Source organism: Musa acuminata, chromosome BXJ2-11 (assembly GCF_036884655.1).
Source record: "Musa acuminata AAA Group cultivar baxijiao chromosome BXJ2-11, Cavendish_Baxijiao_AAA, whole genome shotgun sequence".
NCBI lineage: Eukaryota > Viridiplantae > Streptophyta > Magnoliopsida > Zingiberales > Musaceae > Musa > Musa acuminata.
The window spans coordinates 2,651,633-2,671,069 of record NC_088348.1 but is presented as its reverse complement, the minus strand read 5'-3'; the positions used below and the strand labels follow the sequence as shown (position 1 = coordinate 2,671,069).

At 43.9% G+C, this 19,437-nt stretch overlaps 3 protein-coding genes across 3 annotated transcripts; 2 read left to right on the top strand and 1 right to left on the bottom strand.

The window, feature by feature from the left end:
- Positions 1 to 3,419: 3,419 nt before the first annotated feature.
- Positions 3,420 to 5,138, top strand: LOC135627245 (cytochrome P450 89A2-like). Its single transcript, XM_065133261.1, has one exon. The coding sequence runs from the start codon at positions 3,475 to 3,477 to the stop codon at positions 5,014 to 5,016; it is 1,542 nt and encodes a 513-aa protein (XP_064989333.1). The 5' UTR covers positions 3,420 to 3,474; the 3' UTR covers positions 5,017 to 5,138.
- A 4,269-nt stretch (positions 5,139 to 9,407) lies between these two features.
- LOC103970320 (salt tolerance receptor-like cytoplasmic kinase 1) lies at positions 9,408 to 10,730 on the bottom strand. Its single transcript, XM_009384051.3, has 2 exons — positions 10,233 to 10,730; positions 9,408 to 10,135 (listed from the first exon to the last, which is right to left on the bottom strand). The coding sequence occupies exons 1-2, from the start codon at positions 10,663 to 10,665 to the stop codon at positions 9,456 to 9,458; spliced, it is 1,113 nt and encodes a 370-aa protein (XP_009382326.2). The 5' UTR covers positions 10,666 to 10,730; the 3' UTR covers positions 9,408 to 9,455.
- Positions 10,731 to 13,444: 2,714 nt separating this feature from the next.
- On the top strand, positions 13,445 to 15,203 carry LOC135627463 (cytochrome P450 CYP94D108-like). The gene has a single exon (XM_065133570.1). It carries the CDS (start codon positions 13,473 to 13,475, stop codon positions 15,054 to 15,056), a length of 1,584 nt encoding a protein of 527 aa, XP_064989642.1. The 5' UTR covers positions 13,445 to 13,472; the 3' UTR covers positions 15,057 to 15,203.
- Positions 15,204 to 19,437: the final 4,234 nt, after the last annotated feature.

The window sequence follows — 19,437 nt, the reverse complement described above, 5'->3', positions numbered from 1 at the left end:
TATCTGCCAGAACCTTCAAGATGTTGTCTCCAAATGTGTGATTTTTTGAAAATATTTGATGCTATAAGTGCAACAGAATTACAAATGTATTTGTGTTTGCTTACTCAGATGATCTCTCATACCAATATCTTAGTTGTCTTTCTTGATCTTTAACTGAACTGATTAGATGGTATCTATCATCTTCATACCAGTGACATCACCAAACCTATCTATGCATCCATCATTCTTCATGCCTTTCTGGCATTAAATCATGGTCAAGCAGAAATGTGTTACTGATAATTGAGGGCTGATGATCCATGAGATCCTTGCTGAAATTTGATCATTGATGGAACTGCTTGTGGCATGGACATCTGTTTTTTTTTTTCCAGTTTGAACTTAAAAGTTCAAGATTCCTAATGTTGGATGTCTTATTTGTTTGATACATGTGATGTAACTGAGTTTTCTTGCTTAATCAAAGATTATGGCAAAAGATTGCCTTCAAACTCAATCTTGAGTAATGCTTTTTGACATACTAAGACAGTAGTTAGTGAAGAAGCCTGCAGTTTGCTTGAATCATTTTGAAGTAGGATATCATGAATATGTTGTGATAGAATGTAGGTTATTAAGATTATTCCTGAGACCTCTTGGATTTTTTTAGTTAATCACCTACTGATGAAACTGAATGCTTTTGCAGATGCTCATGAAGGCAGTCATGTATGATTTGTTGGTCAGGACACAGGTATGGTAATTCATATAAATCTCACTTGATGTCATGTTAACAACTTGATGTTAATCATTTTTTGCTTCCTTGTTCCTCGTATCGTCGTTGTGCTGGAATCGTTTTCAGATAATAAGGTCTAGATGACATCTAGCTGACTTATGAGTACCATTTATGGGTTATATCTTAGGAATTTTGGTCCTCATGACATTAATTTTCTGTCATTAGCTGCTTCATCCTAAACGCGGAACTATGGTAAACAGTAACATTTAACGCGGCAGATTCTCCGAATGATTTCTACCTAAATGTTTTACCATCCGTCTAATTCTTGTTTCCTTGGTATTATTCTGCCCATTACCTTCTTTATTATACTTCATTTTCTGACAAGCAAATGCTTACTCTCTCGTATCATATCATTGTTTTAGTTACAATGATTGCGTTAAGCTATGAATGATTGACTATACATCTCTCTTGATGTCGTTTCTCTTTTTCCTTCTTGGTTCCAGTCAAACCATATGATGCTTGCCTTGGTTGTTCCTGTGAAGCCTGTTGGGTTTGCATTGATCTCATGCCTCTTCATCGAGGAACCGATGCATGAATCAGGAGTCTCTCAGGCAGTGCAACGTCAAGACTTTTCATGAAAGGTATATGTCAACCTTATGAAGCTATTGACTTGTTTGGCTTGGGTGACATTCTTCATTTCAGTCAAAGTCTTCATTTCATGGTCTAAAACCATTATTTTCACGAGGACTAATAAGGGATCTTATCCCCTGTTCTCCAGAAGAGCTTCTGCTGTTCTTTGGTCAGAGATGGTGGGTTTCACATTGTGGAAATGTGGCTTAGAATATGACTTGAAAGGTTCTGTAGGCCCTACAAACACTAGTTAGTCTGGCCATTTCTGTTGGTTGTCTGGTTTGTGCTATGCAATCCGGATTGATTGTTTGTACGGTGGATATGAGTTCAGATTGGATTTTAGGTGATATATAAAGAGTTTAAGATAGCATTGTCAAAATAACTAAGAACTTGTTCGATCAATCATATAAGTATGATTAGACATGTTTGTGATTTGTGAAATTAAATTATTTAAACGTTAAAAAAATAAAAAATAAATAAAAAGACAATATTTTTTAGATGACAATTTTTTTTTTTTTTTTACATTTGTATGCCGTTAGAAAATCTTGGATGGATATTGAATATAGATATATTTACTATGTTTTACATCCCCAATGTAAATTATGTAGTTTGAGTTATCGTTTGAATAAATCGAAACAATAGATGAAAATTATATTGTAAGTATGTATCGACGTAAGTATTTGTTTGGTAAAATTATAAAAAAAATTATATTTCACATGACAAATTTATCATTCTAATATTTTTAATATTTATTCAAAAATAAATACATTTTTTTATTTAAATTAATAAGTAAATAAACAAAAATTTTCATATGACCCAAATGTATAATAAATAACAATATAATCAAGCAAATAAATATAAAGTAATAATATTTAAAATAAATAAATAAATTTTTACCGGATAAAAAATATAATTCATGTTGGTTTCTCACTAAATAATTTTTATAATTTTAAGAATATTCTTTGTTCGGAAATAAATCTTTCTCTTTTGGATTTAACTGTTGCGTATCTATGGAAATATTTCTTGGTCCATGTTGTGGCATGATTCACATGTTGACATGGTTTGGCGTTTGATTGGAGCAAGTTGGGTTACACCGATGTGCGTGCCTGAGTTGACTAGATTGAGCGCCGGTCAGCCCAGCCGTACAAGCGCCTACCGACGTATACTCGTTCGAACCGAGCCAAGTAGTGTTCTTCGACCTGCTGAGCGGAGTTGAGCTAAACTAGATTGAGTTATCTTGGATTACGGATTTTGTCGATTAGATTTGTGTTGCATCATAGTAAGTGTCGGTGTAAACAACTTTAAGTCGTTGCCTCAGGGCCGACGCGATTTGGTTTGGGCCCGGATGATGAGAGATCTTCCCGGGACGACCCTTGAGACTGCTGAGGTGATCGATTACGATGGTCCGATCGAGACGGGGTCGTTGCTTCCTCCGGGAGGGAACTCCTCGCTTGAGCGTTTAGTGGGAGGCCTCCGTCTTCGCACCTGTACACAGATCGAGTCGGGAGAGCTCGGTCCGACCCCTCCGACGATCAAGTTAGTTAATAGTTGCAATGAGGTTTTTATCTGTGGTGTTCTCCTCCCTCTTTTTCTCAGAGCGCGAGGGTTACCGTTGCCTGATGCGCTTGCCCGTAGGGAGCAGGATCGTACTTCTGGTAGCGTCTGATATCGATGTTGGCGTGACGTGAGGGATCGAGCCTGAGCAGAGTGTTAATGTGTCTTGATCGACGTTTCGATCCGTATTGGATACGTCGACATAGACGTGAGACGTGATATGCGGTAGCTAATGTCACCAAGTCTTATCGCCATTATTAAAGTGCCAACCTTTAACGTTCCTTTACGTCGATTAGATCCCACGTTCACATTCCTCTCGCCTTTCTTCCCTCGTTAAGCATGGAAGCTTCGAATGGGAATCTTTCCTCGAGATGATGGTCTGAACGTGAAGCATGACGAGTTCTGCTTCCACTTCCATAAAAGACAAGCCCGTGGACGTCAACCGTGACGACTCACCCCACCGGAGGAGAGTTCCATTCGACCCGTAAACTCCTCCGCAAGAAACCTCCTGTATATACATGCGTCACCCCATCTCAATCACCCACACCACAAGAATTCAAGCTATTAGCCGTGAGAACACAACATTAATCATGGAGATTACTTGGGTCCTCCTCTCCCTCTCCCTCTCCCTTTCCCTATGCGTCGCCCTCGCCTTCCTCCTCAAGCCAAACAAATACAAGCGGCGCCTCCCGCCTGGCCCCCCCGCCGTCCCCCTCCTCGGCAACCTGCTGTGGCTCAACCACTCGCTCACCGACATTGAGGCCGTCCTTCGCGACCTCCGCCACCGATACGGCCCCATCGTCACCCTCCGCATCGCCTCCCGCACCTCCATCTTCGTGTCGGACCCTCACCTCGCCCACAAGGCCCTTGTCGAGCACGGCGCCGCCTTCGCCGACCGGCCCACCCCACTCCCGGCCTCCCGGTTCCTCAGCAACGACCGGCACAACATCACCACCGCCTCCTACGGCCCCGTCTGGCGCCTCCTCCGCCGCAACCTCGTCTCCGAGACGCTCCACCCCTCCCGCACGAAGCTGTTCGCGGGAGCGCGCGCGTGGGTCCTCGGCGTTCTGACCTCCAAGCTCCGAGCTGAGGCAGACCGCGACGCAGCCGGAGTCGTGGTCATGGAGACCTTCCAGTTCTCCATGTTTTGCTTGCTCGTCCTGATGTGTTTCGGCGAGAAGCTGGACGAGGAAGCGGTCACGGCGATTGAGGTGGCCACTCGTGACCTTCTCCTCTTTAGCAGTCAGCTCAACGCCTTCGCTTTCCTGCCGCGGATAGGCAAGTACTTATTGCGCCGCAAGTGGAACACCGTCCTCGAGCTGCGACAGAGGCAAAAGGATAGGTTTCTCCCATTGATACGCGCTCGCAGAGAGCATAAGATGACGAAGCAAGACGGCAACGAGAGGTTCGTCCACTCCTACGTGGACTCGCTCCTGGATGTCGAGATCGCGGAGGAAGGAGGGAGGAAGCTCACCGACGACGAGCTGGTCGGCTTGTGCTCGGAGTTCATGAACGCGGGCACGGACACGACCTCGACCGCACTGCAATGGATCATGGCGGAGCTGGTGAGGCACCCGGAGGTGCAAGAGAGGCTGTGGCAGGAGGTCGTGGCCGTCGCGGGGAGGGAATCCGAGGAGGTCAGGGAGGAGGATATCCACAGGATGCCGTATCTGAAGGCGGTGGTGATGGAGGGGCTGCGGCGGCACCCGCCGGCGCACTTCGTGCTGCCGCACGCGGTGTCGGAGGACGTGACGCTCGCGGGGTACGACATACCGAAGGGCGCGACGGTGAACTTCATGGTGGCGGAGATGGGATGGGATGAGGGGGTGTGGGAGGAGCCACTGGAGTTCAAGCCGGAGCGGTTCTTGGAGGGCGGCGCCGGGCATGGGGTGGACGTGACGGGGAGCAGGGAGATCAAGATGATGCCGTTCGGGGTGGGGAGGAGGGTCTGCGCGGGGCTGGGGCTGGCGATGCTGCACCTCGAGTACTTCGTGGCCAACTTGGTGAAGGTGTTCGAGTGGAAAGCGGTGGCGGGGGAAGAGGTGGATTTGAGCGAGAAGACGGAGTTCACCGTGGTCATGAAGCATCCACTGCGCGCTCGGTTGCTTCCTAGGAAGAAGAAGAACTACTGATCGCCACTGCGTTGCCATTCCCACTGCATATTGTGGGGGCTTTCTCTTGTTGTTTTCAGTCGCTTCGTGGAAGCTTTTATTTTCTTTTTCAAAATAAAAAATAAATAATAAATTTATTGCCACATCAGCCTAATACATACAAGTAGTTCTTAATTATGAGGGCTGACAAGACAGAAGAGCTATGATAAAATAGCATTATTCTAATTAGCAGTGGTCCTATTGGATCTAACAAAACTTATCAATCAATTAGCTATCTTATTGCCTTCGTGATAAATGTGCTTAATAGTAAAATACTCCAAAGAGTGAGTTATAAATAAAATGCTACTAATGATGTTTGAGATGCTTTAGTTTCACCGGAGGTTCATTCATAAGTAGATCCACAAAGACTTAAGAATCAACTTCTATAATGAATCGTTGAATTTCCTTATGCTTAGTTGCTTTAAGTTATTCTAAAATTATAGCAGCTTTGTAACATAGAATGTTTCTATTCTTTAGAAATCTACATCTAAAATATAAAAGTTATCAGGGAAATTATATATTATCTCTATAGTTAACTATGATTAGTATCTCGATCCTTATATTTTAAAAAGTAATATTGGATCCCTACACTTACGTAAAATATTTAATCCTAATTTTTTTATCATTAACTTCATTGATGGAAAAAATCGTACTTGTTGTCACGTACAAACAAAAAAAACACAAATGGAAGGGATAAAAAATAATTTTATTTATTTTTTAAAATTATTAAATTTATATCCACTTCTTATTTTAATCGATTTCTCTTTCTCTACCTACTTTTTGCCGCTTCGCTATTGCACTCGCTCGACTTGCACCGCTCCTACATCACTTGACCACCACTCATCGTCGTCGCTCATATACCGCTCGACCGCCACCTCTCTTGCACCACTCAACCGTCGTCGGTCCTAGACCGCTTACTATTGCCGCACTGGACTCAACTTGCTCATCGCCTTGTCATCCTCACCCTGGCCAATGATAGTCCTGTCATTGTTAGAGAAGCTTACTGTCTATGCGTCTCCACTTCATAATCGAGTATTCCAACTATGCGCCAACACCAAGGTCAAGTGGTGCAATGACTTCACCGTCGAGATTGCATTCTCCAACCGCGACTCGTTCCTCCTCGATTAGAGCCTGCAGCTATCCCCTTGCAATAGTCACCTCTCCTTGTCCTCCCGCGACTCTCAGCTCGCCATCTTCCACCCCAACGAGATCTCCCCCTCATCGTCAACACCACTACCAACTAGACTACTATTTCTTTGCTTTCCATATCAATAGTAGAGGATTCATAGTGGCATTTGTTGGCAAAAAGCATCAAGCAAGGTCCTCTCCAGTCTATGTTGGCAAAAGTTCATATGCTCCGACACCATAGCAAACACACCCAATTGTGTGGCGTCCGAGCGATGGGCAAGCAAGTGCAGCATGCGAGCTAGGTCCGGTGTGACGATGACGAGAGGTGCAAGAGAGGCGATGGTCATGTAGTGCAGAAGCGAGGTGATTTTTTTCGTTAAGAAAGTTAACAATGTAAGAAGAATAAATATTAAATATTTTAACTTTGTAAGTGTAGGGACTCGAATGCCATTTTTCATAAATATAGGGACTCGAATGCTATTATTTAAAGTATAAAGATCGGAATGTTAATCGTACTTAACTATACGAGGAAACATATAATTATCTTAAAATTATTAGATCTTCTAATAACATAACCAGAGCTTCCATCCTCGAGATGGTTTTAAGAACCATCACAATCGAGTTTGAACCAATCGGTGTTAGGATTTTTTTCGATATAATTAGAAGTTAGATGTATCGCCGTATAATCCTCAGCAATGATAGATGCAGTATTCATGATAGTTATAGCCAAGACTATATTAGAGAGAGAGAGAGATAATGAAGGAGTTGAAATAATGTTATTACGAGCTTACCATAGAAGCCGAAAAGATATAACAGTTAAAGGTCTCGATGAAAACAGGAATACTCAAACAACTTGTCTCATTCTTAAATAATCAATCACTATCTGACCAAAAAGCAATGCAGTTAAATGGATCGTAAATGATGAGGATAGTAATTATGATAAGACTCGGCTGACGTCAGATGACGCCTCACGCCTCGATCGACCCGACGGCACCTGGTCAAACGGACCAGAACGCCCACCGAGGTGCATTAACGCCTACTCAGGCTTGGTTCTTCACGCCATGCCAGCACCAGTGTCAGACGCTACCAGCCTGCCCCCTGCAAGCGGGCACATCAGGAAACAATAAGCTTCCCTATAAATACCCTCGCATTCTGAAGGGAGGGGGTGGAGGCACATAAAAAGACTTCTTCATCTCAAATCCTTTCACATTGATTGACTCGATCGTCGCCGACCTTTGTGCAGGGGCGAAGCCGAAGGTCCCTGCAAGACACGAAGGCGAGGAGTTCCTGCTCGGAGGAGACTACGACACCGTCCCGACCACCGCCCCAGATGACCTCGGCAGACTCGAAGGCCGTCTCGGGAAGATCCCTCGCCTCATCCGGATCCGAATCGAGCCGCGTCGGCCCCGAGGCCATGGCTTAAGGTTGTTTACCACAACAGTAAAGAATTCCAAAATGCTAAAGCATACTCATAGTGAAAAAAATAAGTGAAGCAAAGTTTCAGGCAAACCGAAAGAGGGTCAATACCAAGAACTTGAGCTTGTCTGTGGTAAGATTAGCAAAAAAATTAAACGGGAGTCAAGGCTAAAAGTTATTATTATTATTATTTTCAAAAATAAGAAAAGTTTGGCTTTGTAATAAAATAAAGGTAAATAATGTTTATAATGATAATCAAGTGAACTGTTTGCTTCTTTTAACCCTTGAACTACTAAAGAAAAATGAACCTCAGTAGATCTACAAGAGCATTTTGATTAAAGAGGATGGAACCGATTTGATTTTATTTTTCAAGTGTTAATATTGTAAGACTTCAGGATACCATAAATCGAAGATATCATTTAGTTTAATAGGTAAATACTATAGATATTTCAGATTAAATAGATTGGCGGTGAGATATCAATCTGATTCTTTTTAATATGGTGTTGGATTAATAAATAATTGGTTCTTGAAATGAATTAGGAGAGGTTGTTTGCAGATAGACTTCCTAATCCATCAGTATATTATTACTTATCTTAAGAAAAGATGCTAAGGACATTTCCTAATCCATCAGTATATTATATGACATTTTATCACTGTAACCACAACAATGCTAGAGCTTTAAGCTGACACGACATGACACCTTAGACCCAATCAAAACGATCACATGCTCTTATATTAGTTCATTTTGGAAAGTTCGGAATGGTACCACACGACGTAAGTCTGTATAGGTCTGTTGACACTCGCACACAAAGTACAAGCTAGTCGCTCGATGAGTCGATAACCATTAACGAACCGATCAACCCTAGTTCATAGGCATAAAAGTCAATCCCACCACCAATGTTAAAGAAAGATCTCAAGCACTTAACTCCCTTACAATTTCACTCGACACTAATTTAAATTTTAGAGACGTTGAGTCCGAAAATCTCTTTTTCAATTTTGAACTATGTAAAAACTCCATGATGAAAAAACAAACAACTAGCCAAGAGGAGAAGATCAACCTTGAGAGATGAGGCTTGAACCCAACCCGACCTGACACTTCTACTGTCCAAGTGTTTGAGATCAAACTATGCTGACACCTCTACGGTGAGAGATAAAAATTTTCTAAGACCTTGCAACACTTGATTTTATCTCACAGGAGAAAAAAGAAATAATTATTTTTCTCTTCAGTTTGTGACTTTTCCTTTGTATTAAAAAGAAATTTACTTTTTTTTTTATAGCGAATATTTTCCTCGACAACATATAACTGCTCACACGGCGTGGCTGCGCAGGTCTAAAAGCTGCGTCCGCACGTGTAACCCTCCTGCAGTGGCTCTTCTTCCCATGCTCAGGTGCATGTCCATGTGCGCGTCGAATGTTAAGGTATCAGCCAAATGGTCCGCTCGAGCGCCAAAATTTGAATTCAAATCAATTGCTTCCGCCATGTGCGTGCCATTCCCTGCCATCAAGTCCCACTCCTGATAATAATAATAATAATAATAATACTATTTCCTTACCACTCATATGATAATACTATTGATCGATTCGGCACACACCTTTCCTCCATCCTTGCAAAAGCACAGCTGTCCCTATGTCGCCCATTGAGCGAGCAGTCGCGATCTCAAGTGTTACTAAACATTATACTACGGTCTTCCACGCCTAATTACTACTTCCTTACGCCACCTACCAGCCACATTTATGGCGACGCAATTGGAGTCGTGACTTGACCCGTCACCGAATTCACGCCGATATAGAAGGTCATCTTGCCCACCTGCGGTTCCCAATCACAGGTCTGGTGATTGAAGCGGGTAGGATATTATTGGTTGGAAAAGTACTTGGGATTATACATCCGCCTTGCCGTCCGATGCCAAACCGACGGCGGAGATCGAGGATGACGCCCCCTGGGCCAGGAGCCTCACCACCTCCGCCATGGACGGCCGAAGGCTGGGGTTGTCCCCGACGCACGCCGCTGCCATCGACGCCGCCGCGGCAACCTCAGCCGCGTCGTACGCCCTGGCCAGCCTGCGGTCCACGAGCTCCCCCGCCCTGGCAAACGGGTCCCGCAGCGCCGGGCCCACCGCGGCCGTCAGCATCCGCTCCGCTGCCGAGTCGAACGCCTCCGAGCCGGTGATCAGCTCCAGGAGCAGCACGCCGAAGCTGTAGATGTCGTTCTTCTTGGAGACCGTGCCGGTCCGGAGGTAGTGCGGGTCGACGTAGCCGGGCGAGCCTAGCATCGGGTGAGCGGCCCGCGGCAGGACCGCCGCGGAGAAGCCCACCCGGGTGGATCCGAAGTCGCACAGCTTGGGCTCGAGCCGCTCGTCCAGGAGCACATTCGACGCCTTGACGTCTCCGTGCACGATCTGGATATCGCATCCGTCGTGCAGATAGTCGAGGGCCTGGGCGAGCTGGTAGGCGATGGCCATACGCCGCGCCCACGGCAGCACTGCGCCGCCACCATCGCCATGAAGCTTCTCGTGGAGACTCCCGTTCGGTACGTACTCGAACACCAGAACTCCTCCTTCTGCGTTTTAGTCGGCGGGGAAGCAAAAACACAAACAGTTAAGGACCACCGAAAGATTGGGCGGTGACGGAGGAATCAAGGTGGGACGGGGACGTACCGCGGTCGTCGCAGTAGCCAAGAAGCCGGACGATGTAGGGGTGACGGAGACGGATGAGAACGTCGAGCTCCTGTCGGAAGGCGCGGTGGAGGCGCTCGCTGGGGCGTTGGAGCTTGAAGGCAGCCGGGGACGCGTCGGGGGCGAGACAAGCGAGGTAGACGGTGCTGAAGCCGCCCTCGCCGATCACGGCGGCGGGAGCGAAGTTGCCAGTGAGCGACTCGACCTCCGCCCACCGGAACCGGCGAAGGGCGACGTCGCCATCGCCCTTGGCCGCCTCAGGCTCCTTGCCCAGCTCCGGGTCGGTCGGGCTCTCGCGGCCGTCGCGAGAGGGTGCGTTGCGCCTGCAGATCAACCTGATGTAGGCGAAGGAAACGAGAGCTAAAGGGAAGAGTAAGGCGGCAGAGAGAAGGCCTATAATTAAGGGGAGATCCATTACTGGAAGTTGTCGTGTGACTCTTTAGGGAGACTGTCAAAGAGAGTGTGATGGACAGCGGCGGGATTTTATAGCGCCGGCATGGAGAGCTCAATGGAATTTGGCGCTTTGGAGTGGGTTCAGCGGGAAAAGAGAAGGAGCATTTATTTACCCTTTACATTTATACCTACCGATCTGTTGTCTGGATGAGGAGAGAGGGTTTTGCTTGGGGGTAGTTATTGCGGTATAATGTGCGAGTACTCGTAGTACGCCATGGTTGGTGGCGACCAGCAGACGGACTTAATGTGCTTCGTGTTGCAAGCGTTGTGCACAGAGCTCCCACCAACGAATCTGGGAAAGATGGATTGTTTTGTATGGAAATAGATACCGACGATGATGGAAGGATATATCTATATGAGTATAGCAGGCGTTGTCAGCTTCTAACACACACACACACACTCTCTCTCTCTCTCTCTCTCTCTCTATATATATATAAAGTCATTTTACAATGACTTAAGCTTTGGTCACCGAAAAGAGTGAATCGTATAGCTCGTATTGAGGCGGACATGGGTGCCAAAATTGGGTTTGTAATTGACATTGTGTCTAGATTGAGTCCAATATAGTTGTGTAATACAGTTATGAGTGCATGCGAACGAAAGGTTGACGTAAGTTGCGTAAGCTTCTTCTCATATATGCATGCATCTCAACGCACACAACCACACCTTCGCATGTGTGTCTTACAAATACACGCTTTCTTTAGATGAGGATCAAAAGGACGTCTTAACCTTGCCATTGCTGCCCACTGTGAGTGCATGTTGCAGTGGTAGAACCATGCTTGTCAGTCATCGATCCAGGTTGATGAAAGGTGAACTTTTTTTAGGTGTAGAACACAACTTTGGCAACTGCTGAAGCCGTTCATGAGAAGCTCTCTCTCTCTCTCGTCAAGTTTCTTGAAAGTGAATCGACCCACCAAGTCTTTTGGCCAAAGCAAAGATGAAGTAAACAAGGACCTTCCATCTTTCTCTCTCTCTCTGCCGTTTAGCTGGTGCCCTGGAACAAGAGAAGACATACCAGACAAACAAGGACCTCCCATCTCTCTCTCTGCCGTTGTCTAGCTGGTGCGCTGCAACAAGAGTAGACATACCAGATAGAACAAATGTCTTGATAGCTTCAGTCTAATATCAGTGAGCGTTAAACAAGATGCATGAAAATCAACCTAATTTAGTGTACGTGTTAATGGAGATTAACACGAAGATTCTTATTATCGGATTCGGGAGTCGATTTAGAGTCAATCAACCTCTTATCTGACACTTGTCTCTGATTGGTATCGGAAAATGTCGAATCCCAAACACTTTTGAGGTTTTGAATCTTGCAATATATGCAGGTTGGGCCCGGTTGTATGCAGCAATCGCTCCAGGTCCTAAACACAGAGGGACATTCTGCCGCATCCCTGTCGTGTGCAGGAACACTGCGATCGTTACTCATACTCGGTAACATCCAGTTACGTAATTTTCTTAGGTTGGTTCTGTTATATTAACTTTGTGAAATCTAATTTTTTTTTTTTATAAAATTTATCTTTGATAACGATGATATGGTAACGTTGAAATAAGATATTTGATATTACTGTGATGTTATTGTGATCTTTTAGTTATTTCGAAGAAGATTTATTGTAAAAATGATAGTGAAAGTTTTTTGGTATTAAGTTTTTACGATTAATTTATTATTTATATTATTCTGATTAAATTTATATTTTGATAATAAATTAATATTTTGATGATAAATTTATTTTAATATACACTGAGAGGAGAAAAATTATTCCTTTAACGGTTTATAGTAACCACCAATGGAAGCGTGTTTGGAAGGAGTAAATCGATGGGCCTAATTGTTATGGTAAACAACCTTGAGCCGTGGCCTCGGGGTTGACGCGGCTCGGTTCGGATCCGGATGACGGGGATCTCCCTGGGGCATTCCTCGAGACTGCTGAGGTGGTCGCTCGCGGTGGTCTGATTGGGATGAGGTCGCCGTTTCCTCCGAGCAAGAACTCTTCGCCTGCGCGTCCGGTGGGGACCTTCGGCTTCGCACCTGCACAAAGGCTGAGTCGGGGTGCTCGGCCCGACCTCTCCGACGATTAAGTTAGATGATGTGAAGGTGGTTTCAGATAAAGAAATCTTTTGTGTGTCTTTCTTTTCTCCTCCTTCTCCGCTCGGAATGGGAGGGTATTTATAGTAAGAGTTACCGTTGCATGATATGCATGTCCGCAGGGAGCAGAATCGTACTTCTGGTAGCGTATGACATCGTTATTGACGTGACGTGAAGGATTGAGTTTGAGCAGGGTGTTAATATTTCTCGATTGACGTTCCGATCTGCGTTGACCTGGCGCTGTCAGGCGTTACGTGGGACGATTGATGTCATGCGTGTTTTATCGCAGTTATTATCCTCTTCGCTACTACGTGCGACGAGCGAGGGAAAGGGAGGCAGCCAAGCCAGGCAACTGTCTCTATCACTGGTCGCCTAGACACGTGGTTGCGACCGACGAGGAGGGGGGCTACCGAGGAGGTGAAGGGCGACGGTAGTAGTGTTTCCATGAAATATTTGTTTATAGTAGTTTTAGTGGAACGACATAATTTTGTCATCTACCTCCAGCATCTTCCAACGTGAAAGGTGTGCTCTTTTAATAATTGGATATTCGTTTCGTGTCAGTAAATAAAATAATGATATCAGATCTCATCACAAACAGTTCACGAATGTAGATCAGCAGGTAAAATCTCCTATCGAGTACATGAATTCCTGGTAAATCAATTGGTTCGAGGATTACCTTCTTGTCATATATGAGTAAAGGAATACAAGAAGGTAATTCTCGAAGAGAAGGAGAGGAAGAAGAAGAGAGATTTTACACCATGGATCTGCTGTCTTCCTTCCCTATGCTTGCATCCTTTCCATTCCTCTTGTTTCTCATCTGGTGCGCCCATCTCGTCTTCTTCAAGGCGCGGTCGAGTCCCCGTGAGCCCCCATGCGCCGGCTTCGCTGCCCCCAAGTGCTACCCCCTCGTCGGCAACCTCCCCCACTTCATCAACAACTGCGACCGGTTCCTGGAGTGGTCCACAGAGCTCCTCGTTGCCTCCCCCACCGGCACCGTCACCGTCGCGCCGTTCGTGTTCACCGCCAACCCATCCAACGTCGAGCACATGCTCAAGGCGAACTTCGACAACTACCCCAAGGGCGGTGACGTCGTCTCCGCCCTCCACGACTTCCTCGGCCGCGGCATCTTTATCTCCAACGGGGAGCAGTGGAAGGCGCAGCGCCGGGCCGCCAGCTTCGAGTTCAACACCAAGTCCCTCCGCGCCTTCGTCTTCGACAGGGTGCGCCTTGAGGCCGCCGACCGGCTCGTGCCCTTGCTCCGGCAGGCCAGCCGGGACGGCCAGGTGCTCGACCTCCAGGAGCTCTTCGATCGCTTCGCCTTCGACAACATCATCAGCCTGGTGTTCGACCAGGACGCGGACTGCCTCCAGCGGGGGAACAAGGAGGGCGAGCGGTTCTTTCGGGCCTTCCACGTAGCCGCGCACCTCAGCGTTGACCGGTTGAAGCTGCCCCATCCGCTTGTCTGGAAACTCAAGCGGTGGCTCGACACCGAAGACGAGAGGCGGCTACGGGAATCCACGGCCGTCGTCCACGAATTCGTCGACAAGTACGTGCGGCTGAAAAGGTCAGGCGGCTGCACCAGCAGCGGGGGCGACCTCCTGTCGCGCTTCGCGGAGGACGGCACCCGAACGGACGAGTTCCTGCGCGATTTCCTATTGAGCGTCGTGCTCGCGGGCAGCGACACGACGCCCGCCGCCATCACCTGGTTCTTCTATGTTCTCTCCTCCAAACCCGACGTCGTGGATCACATCCGGGAGGAGCTCCGCCTCGTACGGGCTCGACGTTGCGAGCCCGGCGGGGAGGCGTTCACGCTGGAGGAGCTGAGGGAGATGAACTACCTCCACGCGGCGATCGCGGAGTCGCTGCGGTTGCATCCGGCGGTGCCGCTGCTGCCGAGGGTATGCGCGGCGGACGACGAGATGCCGGACGGAACGAGGGTGCGGCGGGGGTGGACGGTGATGTACAACTCCTACGCGATGGGAAGAGCGGAGGTCATATGGGGTAAGGACTGCGGCGAGTACAGGCCGGAGAGGTGGCTGGAGGCGGGGGTGTTCCAGGCGAGGAGCGCGTTCCAGTACCCGGTGTTCCATGCGGGGCCGAGAATGTGCCTGGGAAAGGAGATGGCGGTGATACAGATGAAGGCGATCACGGCGAGTATATTGGAGGGGTTCGACATGGAGTTGGCCGAGCAGAGGGGAAAGCACGATCTCTCCATATCCATGAGGATGGATGGAGGGCTTCCGATGAGGTTCCGAGAACGCAGAGCTCGCTGATGGAAACTAGGACGCCGAACGTGATAGGGTTGTGGGTTTCGTTGTTGCAGTCGGTCATCGTGCTTGTTTTACTTGAGTATCTACTTCTTGTGCTGCTCTTTATTCGCAAATAATAATTAATTAGATCGGAGATACGAGTTTCCAATCTGTTTCAGGTGTGGCTCTGAACCCATTAAATATATTTATGTTGCATGGTGTATGGGTTGTTGCTATCTTAAATTTAATGCCCAATGATATATAAATCAAAATCGTTAGATAGAATTGAATCCAACATTGATGATTGTCACTTTGGAACTTAAATCGACGATTCTCGAATTGTTAGCTGTAGATCCTCAAAAACTAAGTGCTCGTACAACGTTTTATAAACCTGTTGTTGAAGAAGTAGAAGAAGAAGAAGAAGAAGAAGAAGAAGGCATTTGACATTGCACTGTGTTCAAAATGGGTGATGCCAAACCCTACAAGCTAGCTAGCTATTCAAGTCTGTCTTGTTTGTCTGACATTAGCTCAGAACTGGGCCTCGACCAGCGAGTAAAAAATGGATCGGTAGGTAGAAGCCATTGAAGAGGGGATAAAGAAAAGGCTCTGGAGCAGGGAGTAAAACATGGGTACAAGCTAGCTAGCTAGCTATTCAAGAGGAGAGGAGGAGGGGATTACCATGTACAAGCTAGCTAGCTAGCTAGCTATTCAAGAGGGGAGGGGATGAAGAAGGCTTTGTAACACTGTTGATAGCAGAATCAGATTCTATAACTATTATTGATTTCTTAAATAATAACTCAACACCTTTTTGAAGTATTTCTTCTTTAATTAAAAACATTGTATTCCTTTACTCATATATAATTGATAGAAGATTTTACCTGTTGATCCACATTTGTTGCTTCATATGTGAACGGTAATGTTGTATGCGATGATGTTTTTTATTTTGATTTTTCGTTTTTCTCCAAAGTGGTAGGTCATTACATGTGATGCCATCTGATATCATTAATTTATTTGCTGACACGATATGAATAACAATCAACGAGAAAAAGAGCCCACCTATCTCGTTGGAGGTAAATAATTGTGAATGACCATTGAGGGTAATCAATCTGTTTATATAATCTATATATCAAGATAGACAACAACATTTTATCCTTTTTTTACTAAAACTATTTGAATATTTTGATCATTTTATCTTTGGGACCATCTTCCTTCACCTCATTGTTTGCGACCACACATGGAGGCGATCTGCGATGGGGATCTCACCCTCCTGACCCAGCAATTATCTCTTTTTAGTCTTCATGCACATGTTGGCATCACCGATCACCCCCTCCATCCCGAATAAGCATTGTCCTCATGCCTATATACATAGATTGACCCCGTTGATCGCCTCTCTCCACCTACGATGCCCTTAGGATCTGATAAGAGTGTATTAACAATAACAAATGTGGTGTAAGAAGGAGAAAGCAGCATTGTAGGGGAGATGAGGGAGGATTCAAGAAAAGGGTGCTATTTAGGAAATTCTCAAAGTTAAAGAATTTTTTTCGAAGATTTGCCAAAGAAATAATAACTCAATTTTGCTAAAAAATATCTAAAATCTTTTATCTTAATAAATAAAAGATCTTAAGTTATATTCTTATATTAATAGTGACTGAACTAGTTGTACAGATGATAGAAAAAAGTACTTAAGGATTTATGTTTACCTTGGTTCAAGTGTGATTTTATGGATAACAAAAAAATGTAAGAATGTGTTGCTCTCACTATGTTATGCCTACAAGTATAACATGTCAAACAATTTGGTTTTAAATAATTCTAGTAAATCTCAAAGAAAAAAAAATGTATCAACTAAAATTTACTATGATATCAAGTCTATTAATGTAATAATAAAGAATCTCATCTTCTACGGGCACACCAAATATATTAAAGTTCCACATCATTTCATTCATAGACTAGTTAATAAATTAGAAATTCAAATGTACTACTATAATATCAAAGATTAGCTTGTCGATATCTTTACAAAAGTTTTGATGAAAAAAAGATATATTTTTTCCGAAGATAACTTCAAGTTGTAACTATTTCGAATTAAAGAAGTGTGATAAGATTCATTCAAATAATTAGAATTAAACAAAATAAAAGATTAAAATTTAGATTAAAATAAATAAATGAGGGTGAGAAAATTTATTGGGATATGATAGATTTTTTCATTGTTTAAAAAAACATGTACTTCTGATATAAATTTGTATTTTTGGATGAATCCAAAACACTGCATATTAAAAGTGCTTCTGGTTTATTTTACTATCTTCTTCCTCTTTTCTCTCTAAGTTTTGCACGAAGTCAAAATTAATTAGAACTAAATTCACTGTAACAAGTTGTGTTTTATTGATACTTGGCACGATATTACATTTTGTATCTCTAAAGGTTATTTGTGTTAGTTTGACAAATCTCATAGTCCCACATCAGAAAAATCAGGCTTGTTATCTCCTATTGGAACTATAAATAAGGGTCTGGGCTTTCGAAGTCAAATGCACCATTAAGAAAAACCTAAGTGTTTGTTTTGGGTTTAAGTCCACACTCAGTTAAATAGTTTGAGTTTTTTTTTGTTTAGTATTTTCGGGTGTTTTATGGCCTAGGAAAATCTTCGTAAGGCATTTGTAATTGTCCCTCTTTTATAATAGTGATTTGTTCTTCTTTCGTAGGTCAATTGGTTTGGTGTTCTTGTCGTTTTTATTTTTTTCGTTTTATTGTCTTTGTTGGATTATCAAAATTACCCTTTAATAAATTTCTTGATGCTAGCTCTAATAATTTGCTTAGCACACAAGATCACATGAAGTAACTATTGATGTTGGTAATGTCTCTATTCGAGGTAATTATTGATGGATTTCTATATATGGAAGGCAATGTCGCCGATGCATTCTTCACTACTATTGCCTCACAAAATGACTTCAACAAGTAAAATACTTGCACCATTGGAGAAGTAGTCTAACGCCTTGGATCAATGACCTACCGACAAACCCGAGCTTCGCCTCGTACAGGCTTGACACTACGATGGCTCTTGCATCTTTCTATATATTATTATTCATTTGATCTTAAATAATATTAGGATCATAAAGATTATACTCAACAAAATTATTTTTCTATCAAATTTCATAATCTTGTGAAACAAATAGAGTTATTCTTTTAATTATCTAAAATTGATAATTTTCAACTTTGAAGATAGGAAGAGATTGATTACAAACTTTTATTCCAATGCCTATCATCATCTTGTTTTTTTTTTTTACTAGTCTTCCCATCTTTTTGAATTGATGTACTCCTGTTGATCTTCTTAGAATCACTTTATTACCATACTTGTTGGCTTTCCATGGTATAAGGAACAGGGAATACCTTCAATTTGTAATGCTTTTGATTCATTTAAGAACACTTATTTATATTAGCCAAAAGACAGAGTACAAGTTTTTAAAATCACATATTTTAATATCGTTTCGTGTTGCTTGGTACGTACCAATCCGCCAATTGACCAGCACATGGGCCGCTCGCTATCAGGCAACATCAGTCTGACTACGACGAGATGAGGCGAGGAAGAAGAGGGCATTCGAAGAAAAAAAAAAAAGCATTAAAGAATATGGAGAAGCATCGAGAAAGAATACTGCGAAGTCATTGATGCGTCGTTACTAGCATCTTAATAAACTTGAGCTCGTTGAACCTTGACGTGAACTTATCTTTGACTCTCTTTCTCGATCCCGATATAGTGTCACCCTCTCTTGACAATCTTGATCTAAGAGGTGATGGGGAGGAGAGACATACCTCTTTGGAGGGGGAGCTGGAGGTGTAAGGATCAGGGGAGGCGATGATTAGACTAACGGAAGAGGTGGTCGCGAGGAAGGCAGTGAAGACCTCAGCCTTCTTCATCTTCAAATGGTCTCCTTTGTCCACTACCGCCACAAGGAGAACCTTCCAATGTCCATGTCGCTTTCTTCTCCCCACCTTATTAATGTTGAAGGTTGTAGATGATGTTATTACTCAGTACGTTGTATCTTTTTATATCTTTATATATTAAATTTTTTATTTTTTTTATATTTTGTATATATTAATTATATATATTTTATAGATTTAGTATCGTTTGGTATTAAAATTAATTTTTATATTTTTTAGGCATACCGTTAGGTACACCCTGGCATATCTCTCAGTACGTCATAGTACCATATCGAACAGAGCTCAGTATATCGGTACGATACGAAATTACAATCATTGCTTAAAACAATTAAGAAATCTATTATATCCTAATAAATCTTTTCACCATCAAATATTTATCTTAATCTAAATTTTTTTTATCTTTTATTTTTTTTTATCTAATTTTAATTATTTAAATTAATTTCATCATAAAGAAGCTAATTGTCAGACCGACAGATGT

Coding starts and splice junctions, on each gene's coding strand:
- LOC135627245 (XM_065133261.1), top strand. CDS start 3,475: ATGGAGATTACTTGGGTCCTCCTCTCCCTCTCCCTCTCCCTTTCCCTA.
- LOC103970320 (XM_009384051.3), bottom strand. CDS start 10,665: ATGGATCTCCCCTTAATTATAGGCCTTCTCTCTGCCGCCTTACTCTTC. Junction 10,136..10,232: donor TGGCTACTGCGACGACCGCG/GTACGTCCCCGT, acceptor ACTAAAACGCAG/AAGGAGGAGTTCTGGTGTTC.
- LOC135627463 (XM_065133570.1), top strand. CDS start 13,473: ATGAGTAAAGGAATACAAGAAGGTAATTCTCGAAGAGAAGGAGAGGAA.